The sequence below is a fragment of the Esox lucius genome, chromosome 15, assembly GCF_011004845.1.
Source record: "Esox lucius isolate fEsoLuc1 chromosome 15, fEsoLuc1.pri, whole genome shotgun sequence".
In the NCBI taxonomy this organism is placed as follows: domain Eukaryota; kingdom Metazoa; phylum Chordata; class Actinopteri; order Esociformes; family Esocidae; genus Esox; species Esox lucius.
The window spans coordinates 9,442,251-9,455,829 of NC_047583.1; the positions used below are offsets into that span (position 1 = coordinate 9,442,251).

The following is a 13,579-nucleotide window of genomic DNA, read 5'->3' on the forward strand; positions in this document are numbered from 1 at the left end:
CTTCCTCCCTACTTCTCTCCTCTTCATCTTCCCTCGTGCTCCTGTTTAGTGACCTTTTCTGTAAATATCAGGGTATGCCTCAGCTCTCAGAGAAACAGGGGTCCTTATTTCACATTGACAGACATGAGTGTTTTAAATTGAGCCAACCATTACCCACATTGAGCACATCCCCACCCACATACATCCACACGCATCCACACACACGCGCACACACATTAATGAAAAGTTAAACACATCCTCTTGTAGACATCTAAGCTGTAAACATTTATTCAGAAATCTATAACAGAATCAATTCTCTTAGTCGTTTTTTAATGGCAGTCTGTAGAAGGGTGTGGGCCAATGTGTGTGTGTGTGTGTGTGTGTGTGTGTGTGGGGGGGGGGGGGGTCTGTTTGTGAGCCCGTTAACGCAGTGTGCCAGTGGTTTTGTAAAAGTGTTTGATTGCATTGCCATCTAGGGGCCGAGGAGTCTCTACGCTCAAATAAAGACACCCCAGCAGCTGTTGGAAATGACAGTGTGCATATGTTAACAGTTTTATGGTCCGCATGTGCCTCACATATCTGTGCTAAAGGTAGCATTCTCGCTCTTTTATCTCATTCTCCTTTTCTCTCATACTCTCGTTCTCTCTCTTTTCTTTCTCTCTCCGAGAGTTAACTGCTGCGTTTCTCTTTCTCCACAGAGAAGGTTGTGATTTTAAAGGATTACCCTTTTGCTCGCCCTCTCTTCCCCCTCTGCTCGTGACGGGGGGATCGTTAATCCTGTTTTCTGTGAATAAAAAAAAAAAAAAATGTCAGGAAATCCAAGCAGCGTTCTGTTGTCTGTGCTGTGTGAGTTAGGGGGCGGTAACGCCTCTCTGATAATGTGTGTGTGGAGGTTTTATTGCTGTGATTGTGGTGGTGTCCAGAGTTCATATTAATCTGGGTTTGCACCAGGGAACGAACACACTGCATGCTGGGCCTTAGGAAGGGTTTCATCTGACACGCGTGCACACACACATTCATGCATGAACACGCACAAACACCCTTTCACCCTTTCACACACTCTATTCTGGGGACAGAAATTCCACAGACGTACACGTTGACATCCCCGTAGTGCTCTCTGTGTCGTCTCTGTGTCGTCTCTGTGTCATCTCTGTGTAGTCTCTGTGTGTCATCTCTGTGTCGTCTCTGTGTGTCGTCTCTGTGTTGTCTCTTTGTCGTCTCTGTGTGTCGTCTCTCTGTGTCGTCTCTGTGTTTCGTCTCTCTGTGTGTCGTCTCTCTGTGTCGTCTCTGTGTTTCGTCTCTCTGTGTGTCGTCTCTCTGTATGTCGTCTCTCTGTGTCGTCTCTCTGTGTGTCGTCTCTCTGTGTCGTCTCTCTGTGTCGTCTCTCTGTGTCGTCTCTCTGTGTCATCTCTCTGTATCATCTCTCTGTGTGTCGTCTCTCTGTGTCGTCTCTGTGTTTCGTCTCTCTGTGTGTCATCTCTCTGTGTCGTCTCTGTGTGTCGTCTCTGTGTGTCGTCTTTGTGTTTCATCTCTCTGTGTCGTCTCTGTGTGTCGTCTCTGCCCTTAAAATAACTCTGTGTTGATAATCAATTATGGAGCCTTGCGTGGCAGTCTACTCTGAGACTTGGACTTGGTTGGGCTCGGCTGGAGAGATGGGGGCGTGTGGTGTGTTGGGTCTGGGCTGTGTGGTACTGGTAGAGAGGGCGTGGCACGTGTTTGGAACCAGGCCTTTAGAATTAACATCACCCTAGAGATGTGATTGTCTGCCTGGTTTATTTGAGCGTGTTAGTCCAGGTTGTAGGACAGCGTGCGTGTTGATATCCGCCCCTGGGTCAAATCCCGTTACGTTGTGTTTGTATTGTTTGCTGTGCGTCATAGTTGAGTTCTGCTCTTTGGAAATACATGGGTGAATCCTGGGATGCTGTACTTACCCACTTCCTGTTTTCCCTCTCTCTCTATATCCCTCCCTTTCTTCTCCCGGTTTTCCCTCTGCCCCTCAGGGCGGTACTCGGCAGGCCAGTGTGTACGGCTTGGAGCCGTTCAGTGTGTACAGCTTGCGCGTGGAGGCAGCAAACGGGGCGGGCCGCGTCTCCAGCCCCTGGGTTAGGGTTAGGACCCTGGAGGCGTGGCCCGCTGGGCTGTCCAACTTCACTGTGGAGCACAGAGAGCAGGGCCGAGCATTACTGCTGACCTGGGACCCACCTCATACACCTAACGGGGTTATCACGGTACACACACGCACAACATATACACGCACACGCATTCACATAAACATGTACAATAAAAAGACCCACCTAGGTTGTCATGGTACACACACAGACAGATATATATACACACACAGACATATACACTCATAGACAGACATACACATAGACATATACACACATAGAGAGACATATACACATAGAGACATAGACATACACATAGACAGACATATACACACATAGACATACACACATAGACAGACATATACACACATAGACATACACACATATAGACATACACACATAGACAGACATATACACACATAGACATACACACATATAGACATACACACATAGACAGACATATACACACATAGACATACACACATATAGACATACACACATAGACAGACATATACACACATAGACATACACACATATAGACATAAACACATAGACATGCACACAAAGACAGACATATACACAGAGACATACACACAAAGACAGACATATACACACAGAGACATACACACACAGACAGACATATACACATAGACATATACACACATGGACAGACATATACACATAGACATATACACACATGGACAGACATATACACACAGATTGAGGATTGCAATGCAAACATGCGTATTGTGTTTAGAACCAGAACAGTTTGCACTATGTGTAATCATCAACTCTTACCCTTACAGAGATACATTCCTCACAGTAGACATGCACACCTCCCAAACCCTCTCTCTCGTACCTCTCGGTATCTTTCTCCTCCAGGGTTATAATATCTACAGTGAAGGGAACCTGGAGTTCAGCGGTCTGTCTCGCCAGTTCCTGTTTCGACGCTTAGAGCCCTTCTCCCTGTATTCGCTGATTTTGGAGGCCTGCACCTCCGCAGGCTGTTCCCGCACCCCTCCTCAGTCTGTTACCACGGCGGCAGCCCCCCCCAGCCATCAAACCGCCCCTGTGCCCCGCGCTGTTGGCCCACACAGCATAGAACTAACCTGGACCCCGCCCACCCAGCCCAATGGACCAATAGAAGAGTATTTCCTGCTGGGGCGAAATCTGGATGAGGGGAGGGAGAGGAGTAGTGAGGAGGAACCCACTAGTGCTAAGGTCTGTTTATTCACCGTCTCAATCCTTTTACCCATACAGGCAAAAAACAATAGGAAACATTCCATTCCCAGAGCAGATCCTATCATATAAATCTGTCTGTTGAAGTTATAGCACCATCAGTAGCTGCTGGATGTAAGTCCATTATTTAATTTTATTTATTACACTATGTTTCTTCTGTCAGGTTCTCTTCCGTAAAAGTTCCGCCCAGGCACCTAGTTTGTCCCACACCGTGACGGGCCTGAGGCCCTGGACCCAGTACCAGTTCAGCATCCGCGTCCAGAACCCCGCCGGACACGCGGACAGCCCCTGGGTTACTGTGAAAACCAAACAGGCCCCCCCGCGCGGACTGAAACCCCCCTCGGTCATCCACATTGACGGGGAGCCCTGTAAGCTTCTGGTGTCGTGGAGCCCACCACAGGAGAGTAACGGGGTTCTTTTGTCTTACAGGATCCAGAGAGACAACGTCAGTTTTCCTTTTAGTTTTGACCCCAGTGTTTTCAACTACACAGATGAGGACCTGTCGGCCTTCACCCCCTACAGATACTCTGTTACAGCCTGCACGACTGAGGGCTGTGTCACTAGTCCTGAAACACATGTAAAAACAATGGAGACTCCCCCCACTGCGGTGGACTCTCCCAGCACGACCCACATCACAGCCCATAGTATCAACGCATCCTGGACTGTTCCATTAATCCAGAATGGGGAGGTGACGCAGTATGTGCTGAAGGCCAATGGAGAGGAGGTTTACCATGGGAGGGACTTGTCTGTGGTGATGTCAGGGCTACGGCCGCACACGTTCTATCAGCTTGTCCTGTTGGCTTGTACCAACGGGGGGTGTACCCCTAGCCCTCCCACACTGGCCCAAACCCTTGAGGCCCCTCCTCATGGTTTAAATTCTCCCTCCCTCAAAGTCACCGGCCCCGAGTCCCTTGAGGTCACCTGGCGGGCGCCGGAACAGCCCAACGGCGTTGTCACTGGTTACGAGCTCCGCAGGGATGGCCAGGTGATCTATGTTGGCACACAGACACATTACCATGACTTTGCGCTTTTGCCGAGTGTGGAGTACAGCTACAGCGTGACAGCCAACAACAGCCGGGGAGCGGTCACCAGCGCCGTTGCCAAAGCCAGGACTCACCCATCAGCGCCCTCCGGTGTTGGGCCCCCCACACTACAGCCTCTGATGCCAGGGCAGGTCAGTGTGGGTGGTGGTAGGAAAAACAATATTAGAATTCCAAACACATTGTTGTAGTAGCACGGCTCTGACGCCACCTCCTCGCATGTCAGATTGTTATTAATATTTTCCAGAAATTAGATATCAGATTTATTTTTTATATCGTAATGAATTGGGATTGCATGGACAAGACAGACCCTACACCAGCAGTATGAGTCTTGGTGGATAATGTTGTGAGGGTGGAGTCTGAGACATTCTTGTAACATTATGATAATTCTGTGATAATGTTGTGAGGGTGGAGCAGGGGGCTAGTTTCTAATGTTGTGTAATTGTTTTGAATGTGAGGTTGGAGTCTGAGCCATTCTTGAACGTTATGATCATTTTGTGATAATGTTGTGAGGGTGATGTGGGACTTAGTCTCTAGCATTGTGAGAGCATTGTAAAGGTGAGGGTGGAGTGGGAGCTAGTCTCTAACATTGTGATAATGTTGTTATAATGTCATGAAAGTAAGGTTGGTGTGGGACCTAGTCTCTAACATTGTGATAATGTTTTGATAATGTCGTGAAGGTTAGAGTGTTGTGGGAGCCCCCTGCCAGACCTAACGGGGTGATCATCAGATATACTGTGCACCAGAGAGACCCAGCTGTGACCTCAACACGCAGCTTCCTGTTTGAGTCAGGACACAGCGCCTTCTCTGACCGCTCCACCACACTGCAGGAACTGAGGCCCTACCACAGGTGGGTCACTCTAACTAACCCCTGACCTTTAGCCTAAGGTCGACAGAGAGAAGGATTGAGAAAGCACATTGAACTACTGCACACGCACTGAAATAGTAGCAAAAAGAAATGGGTTAGGGTTAGGAGAGAAAAACAGAGAAAGACCCAGAGAGAGGAGAGTGTGGCAGAGGGAGGGGAGAGAGACAGAGGGCCAGATGGAGGTAGAGAGATGGAGAAAGGGAATCAACCTTGAGGCAGTGGTCATGTCTCCATCTCCCTGTTCCTGTTCCAGACAAAGGCACTGGGTCAGACAGAGGGCTCTGTGTTAGTGTGTGTGAGTGCATGTGCGTGTGTAAGGTGAAATACTGATAAGAGCCAGATAATAAAAGCTCATCAGCTTTATCATCTAGAGATCACTACGCTTCCTCTCAAATGACCTTCTCTCCCTTCTATTCTACTTTCTTCCTCACCCATCTCTCTCCCTCTTTTATTCTGTCTCTCTTTTCTTCTTTCACTATGTTCAATGTAGAAACGTAGCATTATATAATATTGACTACATTTAAGTAAGAAAACATGTTGGACATTTAAGGGCCTGCATGTGTGTGTGTGTGTGCACATCAGGTACGAGGTGAGAGTGGAGGCGTGTACAGAGCTGGGCTGTGCTTCCAGCGACTGGGCATCCGTGCTGACACTCGAGTCTCCCCCTACTGGACAGAATGCACCACTGCTGGAGCTACATAGAGACACCAGGGGCCTACAGACTGTCTTCATGCTCTCCTGGTCCCCCCCGGCCCAGCCCAATGGTAGAATCCTACATTATGAAGTATATAGGAGATTGGGTCAGAACACTGAGGTCCATGGGGGTGCCCCTGTGCTGGTGTGTAGGAATGCCTCCACGTCGTGCCGCAATGCTGGTCTTCTGCCCTACACGGACTACCAGTACCAGGTAGAGTACACAGTCTGGTCACCACAGTCTGGTCATCACAGTCTGGTCACCACATCTCTGGTCATCACATCTCTGGTTACCACATATCTGGTTATCACAGTCTGGTCACCACAGTCTGGTTACCACAGTCTGGTCACCACATCTCTGGTCATCACATCTCTGGTTATCACAGTCTGGTCATCACAGTCTGGTCACCACAGTCTGTTCACCACATCTCTGGTCACCACATCTCTGGTCACCACATATCTGGTCATCACATCTCTGGTCACCACATCTCTGGTCACCACATATCTGGTCATCACATCTCTGGTCATCACAGTCTGGTCACCACATCTCTGGTCACCACATCTCTGGTCACCACAGTCTGGTCACCACATCTCTGGTCACCACAGTCAGGTCACCACAGTCTGGTCATCACAGAGGCCTACTTTGCCTAGAGTGATTGCATTGTTTTGTTCCACCCCACCACAAAACGATTGGAAAGCTCTGTACATTCTGTCAGTACTAAAGATATTGTATTGCAGAGCCTCCCACAAATAAAGTCACAGACATACATCCTATGTAAGTAGTGGCAAATAAAGTCACAGACACACATCCTATGTAAGTAGTGGCAAATAAAGTCACAGACACACATCCTATGTAAGTAGTGGCAAATAAAGTCACAGACACACATCCTATGTAAGTAGTGGCAAATAAAACATGCAAGCACACACACACACACACACAAGTTTGTACAGCTACCCTCATGGGGACCAGAAAATAGAAATTGCATGCTCCCTTGCCCTAGACTTAACCCTAAACCTAACCATAATCTAACCCTAAACCTAACCCTAACCTTAACCTCAATAAAGTAACATTTATGCCTAAACTTTACCTAGATGTAATGCCTAACCTTAACCCTAAACTTAACCAACAACGCCTGGACCTTAAAGAAACCCCAATTCTAACTATAAAATCAATTGTAAGTTTGACCCTAAACCTAAACCCAGAGCCGGAAATTTACTTTTGCCTCACGGGGACCGGCAAAAGGTCCCAATGAGGTCAATTCATTCTGGTTTTACTATACTCATTGGGACATTTGGTCCCCATTCGTTCAGTAAGACCTAACCCACACACACACACACACACACGTCCACCCACCCTCCCTCACCCTCATTCAGACAGGTGTTGTAATGCTAGTCCATATTAATGTGGAGGTTTGCGTGTTTTCGCTAATTGACAGGCTACCCTTTAGAGCACAATAACATTAGCATCTTGCCTGTCAGCGACGCAAGCTGAGGGCAGAGCCACGCTCTAATTGATTGAGTTTGCCTGATTGTTCCGTCTTATTTACCAGCCGTAATTTATGACAGGGGGAGGCGGGGCTGAGAGATGACGGGCGGGCGACAGCGCCATTAATCATTGGCACACAGCTCTCGTCTCTACCATCGAGCCAATCGAATTAGTCGCTTGCCCCACCTTGATATGTTGTATCGGAAAGACCTTTTTATGTGCGGTGTGGGTCATGATACGGTTTGGCCGTGGTTCTGCTCTAAAGTTTATGTTGTGTTTCACCACAGTTTGAGCTGTTTGTGGGTTATCCCCCTTCATCGTGAGAGAGGTGAAGCAGAGTACCATGGGTAATTTCTCCCCGGCAACACAGGGAAGGACAGAGTCCCAGAGAGCACAGGGAGAGCAAATTAGCTTAATTAGCTTGGGTCGTCATGTTTTATTGACAGGTTTATGCCAGCCTTTAATTACCGCCCACTTTCACACAACTTACCCTCCGACCCTGGTCTCCACGGCGATGACACTGCTCAGCCGGCCAATCAGAGAGCTTGATGTGCATCTGCGTGCGGCCGAGAGTCAGTTGACCAACCAGAGAGCTCGGAGGGAGTCCAGCCCAGCTGGGGTAGATTTTTGTTGCCATGGCCCCAACGATGCTATATTTTTATTTTCTGTGTAACAACCTGGACCGGAGACAGTGTGTCAGTATGCGCGCGGTGTGGAGGTCGTAAAATGTCTCTAGCTCTTACGAGGACACAGATATGTCTCTACAGGCCAGGCTTCTCCTCTCTGTATCCAGGGAGAAATGGCCTTACCAAGGAGAACAGAGACAAATACGTTACCACTTTCAAACCCAGGACTCTGATAGCATGACATCACACTGTTTTATCAGTACAAACACGCCAACACAGTGAAAGCTGTCGGACCGAAGCCACAACAGTGTTTGCGTTTCCCTAGCTACGTTGAACAATGGCAGAAACCTCGTCGCCATGTCTCACTCACACACACACACACACACCAATGCCCCCACCGCCCCCTTAACCTTTTCTCCATCTAGGTGACAGGATGACCTTTACCTGACCCCTCCCATCTCTGCCCTTCTCCTGCCGGTGCTGACGTTCGGGGAATGCCGAGCGTTGGAATGTGAATGTGTGTTCTCCTTCCCCCCCCATCAGTCCGTCTCGATCCTCTCTCAGATCTATCATCCTGATTGATCACGGGGTAATTGGCTATTATTGAGGCTAATTTAACCCTATCGGCTACCGCATCCATCTGCCGCCTCTGCTGCGCCGGACAATCTACAAATGACTTACCCATGCAAATCTCCACCTGTCTGACCCTGAGTACTGTTCCCCTATAATTACACTAGCACTGCCTGGGAAACAAGATTAGCCTGCTGAGTGCTAGGTTGGGAGGTGTGTGTGTGTGTGTGTGTGTGGTGTTTGTGTGTGTGTGCGCGTGTGTGTGTGTGTGTGTGTGCGTGTGGTGTTTGTGTGTGGTGTTTGTGTGTGTATGCGTGCACGTGTTTTCCTTGATGAAGGTGAAATGTAATTGTCATGTAGATGCGTGGAGAGGAAGCTGCATTGGTGAGTGCTGTGGTTTGTCTCATTACTGACGACTTTGACTGATGGATGGATCTTGGTTGGAGACAGAGGGAGAGAGAGTGGTGCAAGAGAGACGGAGAGAATGAATGAGAAGGAGAGAGAGAGATGAGAGAGAGAGAAAGGGAGACACCCGAGGGTTAAAGGTTTTTAGGTTCTATGAGCAGGACATGGCAGCACACTGGGGGAAGATCAGGGCTTGTTTATGGTGAGAGGCACTTTCCCTCTCTCTCGCGCTCTCTCTTTCTCTCACTACACACTGTCTCCTCTTTCTCACTTCCGTTATGTTCCACTCTTCTTCTGTCTTCATGACTCTATCTCTCATCTCACTGTCTTAATGTCATCCCCTCTCCCTTCTCGAGCGTCTCCTTCCATGAGTTGTGACAGCTCTCCAGTGAGTAGGTGAGAGGCTGACAGTGGACATCTTCCTTAGGTCACCTGTGGCTGGCCTCTCACGCACACTGCATTCTAAAGCTGTACGTACACACGCACGCACACACACACCCAGAGAGGTACAGTGAGTGAAGTGGACTCTGGTGATAGTGATGTGATGGGAGTAGACTTACAGCCTCGGTAGCTGGTTTAGGTATGTTGGCGGAGGACTTCTGATGTGGCAGTAAAGGGACATTTACCCTGGTTTTCAACTGTATTAGTGCCTTGAACAAAAACCCGTAGATTTTGTTCACCGATAACTCGCCTGTCTCAAACATAACATCACCCTAATGTATTGTTTAATTTTTTGGATTGACAGGTTTGGGCAGTGAATTCTGCTGGACGCTCCGGAAGCCCATGGGCCAATGGGAGAACAGGCCCCGCCCCTCCTGAGGGTGTAGGCCCACCCACATTCCTGCGTATACTAGCAATGTCAGCTGTAGTTAACATCCCGCCCCCCACCAGACCCAACGGCGTTGTCAGCCTCTACAGGGTGTTCTCACAGGACCCCGACGCCACACAAACTCTGGTAAAACACACGTGCACTTTCGTCTCTCTCACTCACTCACACACACACACTGTCGGGGCTTAACACACACTCTCCTCGTCTTTCTCCCTGTCTCAGCTGTCAGAGGGGACATCTCGTCAGCAGACCCTCCACGGTCTGACTCCGTACACCCAGTACAGAGTGGGAGTGGAGGCCTGTACCTGCCACCAGTGCTGCAGCCAGGGCCCCCTGAGGGACCTGCGCACTCTGCCCTCCTCCCCGGCGCAGCAGCTGCCCCCCCGCCTACTGGCTCTGACCTCGCGATCGGCACAGCTGGAGTGGGACGAACCGCTCGCCCCCAATGGAGTCATAGAAAGGTGAGGAGACAGAGAGATAGAGAGACTTCTCTGTGAAACGGGGCTTCTGTCATTTTGGTGTCTCTTTTCTCTCTCAAGCTGTGAGCTGCACATTCGTTCCTCCTGCCCCCAACCTCCCCAGCCGCTCCCATCCCCCTGTGTGGTAGGGCAGACAGAGACCCTGTTCTTTGGACGCGGCAGGAACTACAATGTGACAGGTCTACAGCCGTACTCCAATTACCAACTCAGAGCCGCCTGTTATAACAACATGGGCAGCACGGCCTCCAACTGGACCACTGTCACTACTCTCACTGAGGGTAAGACGCTTCACCTCTAAACCCTGATCCCTAGGATTTAACATCTGACCCCTTGTAACTGTGCCTCTCCACCCTCTCTCTCCCCCTCTATGTCCCTAGCTCCTCAGTATATCTCTCCATTTGTGGTGTACAGTAACCTGACCATGGTGTGGCTGGACTGGAGCAGCTGTTTCTCTCTGAACGGCCCTCTGAGAGACTTCACCCTGACAGACCACGACCAGAGGGTGTACACCGGCTTCCACAGCTACCTACATATACCACGCACTTCGGAGAAGAGTGAGACACCCCCCTCCCCCAGACAGACAGACAGACAGAGAGGCAATATGTTTCCAAGGGTTTCATTCTATAGAATCTCTCTCTCCTTGTCTCCTTCCTTCTCTCCTAGCCCTGTCTCTTCAGGTGACATGTACTACAGATATTGGCAGTGCCAGCACACCTGTCATCAGATACAGACCTGCCACGGGCATAGGTGAGACGCGCTCACGTCCACCATGTGTTTTTGACTTCCCGACACAGACCTTTTCTCCCTAACCCTTTTCCTCAGCTGCCTAACTTTGATGTCCAACCTCTAACCTGGACTCTTCTCCAGGCCCGGCGGGACCCTCCACAGGAGATAAGCATGGTGTGGGCTCCCAGGGACCTCCGGTCCACTCTGAGCTGTGGTTTATCCTCCTGCTGGCTCTATTGGGCCTCTTGCTCCTCGCGGGGCTGCTTGGACTAGTTCTGAGGAGGGCCCTGAGGAAAGAACCCTTCATTAGAGAACGCCCCCCGCTTGCCCCCCTGCAGAAGAGGAGCGGGGCAGGAGGAGAGAGTTACATGGTGAGAGAAACACCCAAACCTCTCCTATCCCATTTCCACAGGTTCCTCTGTAGACCTCAAATGAATTGTTTAAGAGGTATTGATGTGATATAATTGCTTCAGAGATCTTGTCATTGTTAATACCTGTCCATATATCTTGTTAGGGACTGTTTTCTGACACTCTAGATGTGTAGTCTTTTAATAAATTCTCTCTTCTGTCACAATGACTTCACTTCAGCCTAGTGACCACTAGAGGGTGAATACCTACTAGGTATTTTGTAGTTGCAGACACGCCATCCTATAGTTTTGAAATGCTTGTAAAGAAACTCCTACCTGTTTTCAATACACATTAACAATACAATACAAAACACAATAATAATTATTTTACCCAGAATACATTTGACTCTTCACTGTTTCAGGAATTGTCATTGTTCCTTTTGCCGATTTCTCTCATTATTTCTACCTGCAAAGTTGAACATTTTCTGTATTCCATAGTTCCCCGTTCTTCCCCTTTGCCCTCCTAATTTCTTCCTCTCTTTCTTCCTTGCCATTCTCCTTCCTTCTTTTCTCCATCCCACACTCCTTTTCTCAGAGGCCACTTTCTGACATGTGTTCTAAGCACTACTCCAGTACAGTGCTCCTCACTGACCTTTCTGCTGTTGGAGTAAGCCTTTATGTCTCTCTGTCGGTCTGTCTCAGTGCCTGTCTCTCTGTCTCATCCCGTCTGTCTCTGTGCCTGTCTCTCTGTCTCATCCTGTCTGTCTCTGTGCCTTTCTCTCTGTTGGTCTATTTCTGTCCCTGTCTGTCTCTGTGCCTGCTGTCTCAGTTTCACTCCTCTCACACACACACTCTCAGACACAACGCTGATGTCACACACTGCCTCTGTCCCAGCAGTTTGAAACAGTAGCGGACAGTCTAGAGGACAGCAGCGTGACTCTAAAGAGCTACTCTATGATCTATGAGGTAGGAGGTGACAGAGAGTGTGCATGCAACCTGCCATATAATGCACCCTTATGGACTGGTTGGGGAGGCAGAATATTTGCATGAAATCTGCCATAAAATGCTCCCTTATGGACTGGTTACGGGGGACAGGATATTTGCATGAACTTTGCCATATAATGCACCCTTATGGACTGGTTAGGGGGGACAGAATATTTGCATGAACTCTGCCATATAAAGCATCCTTATGGACTGGTTAGGGGGGACAGAATATTTGCATGAACTCTGCCATATAATGCACCCTTATGGACTGGTTAGGGGGGACAGAATATTTGCATGAACTCTGCCATATAAAGCACCCTTATGGACTGGTTAGCGGGTACAGAGAGAGTGCATACCATCCCAATAGTAACCCTCACACACTTTGCAGGATGAGATCTCATTGTCAGGGGTGAGCAGGGGGGAGAAGACTGGACTGGTGAGGGATGAGGAGGGGTGAGGTGGGGGAGATGACTGGACTGGTGAGGGATGGGGAGGAGTCAGGTGGGGGAGATGACTGGACCGGTAAGGGGTGAGGAGGTGTGAGAAGGGGGGAGAATACTGGATTGGTGAGGGTGAGGAGGGGGAGATTAGTCTTAGACTAACACATTTGAGGTGATTTACAATCAATTGTTTTCCCAGAGATTTCCTGCAGGGTGATTTGATTTGGCTCTGTCCATTGGTTCAACATGTACGCTTTGACCCTCATAGTGACCATGGGGTTGTGTTTCTCTCAGTGTCTGGGTTCCTGTTTTAGACGTGTGGGATGCTTCTGGTCCCTTGGTGTGTAGCTGATGATTTCTCCCAACCCCCAGGGCCTGACAGACAGTAAGATTGTTGGCGGTGGCTCACGGTTCAGCCCCATGTCGGTCCTCCGGGTGCCCGGCCAATCACAGCTCAGCCACGCCTACTCCCAGAACTCCTTGCACCGCAGTGTCAGTCAGCTGATTGATTACGACAGGAAGACTCCGACAGAGGCGGGGGGGGATTCTGGACTGGTGAGAGGGACAAGGGGGAGGGAAGAGGGGTAAGGGGGGGAGATGACTGGACTGGTGAGGGGGGAGGAAGGTAGAGATGACCAGCCTGGTGAGGGGGAGGAAGGGGGAGATGGCCAGCCTGGTGAGGCGGAAGAAGGGGGAGATGACCAGCCTTGGTGAGGGGGAGGAAGGGGGAGATGACCAGCCTTGGTGAGGGGAAGGAAGG

The 13,579-nt window shown here is 49.5% G+C and overlaps 1 protein-coding gene across 1 annotated transcript in view; it reads left to right on the forward strand.

The window, feature by feature from the left end:
- Nucleotides 1-13,579, forward strand: part of ush2a (Usher syndrome 2A (autosomal recessive, mild)) — a 216,814-nt gene that overhangs the window by 201,977 nt on the left and 1,258 nt on the right. The window contains 14 exon segments of the mRNA XM_034297424.1: nucleotides 1,980-2,207; nucleotides 2,970-3,308; nucleotides 3,490-4,500; nucleotides 5,047-5,216; nucleotides 5,817-6,141; nucleotides 9,760-9,969; nucleotides 10,066-10,304; nucleotides 10,383-10,600; nucleotides 10,700-10,876; nucleotides 10,986-11,069; nucleotides 11,190-11,419; nucleotides 11,991-12,062; nucleotides 12,290-12,361; nucleotides 13,192-13,374. Coding sequence (XP_034153315.1) covers nucleotides 1,980-2,207; nucleotides 2,970-3,308; nucleotides 3,490-4,500; nucleotides 5,047-5,216; nucleotides 5,817-6,141; nucleotides 9,760-9,969; nucleotides 10,066-10,304; nucleotides 10,383-10,600; nucleotides 10,700-10,876; nucleotides 10,986-11,069; nucleotides 11,190-11,419; nucleotides 11,991-12,062; nucleotides 12,290-12,361; nucleotides 13,192-13,374 — 3,558 coding nt within the window.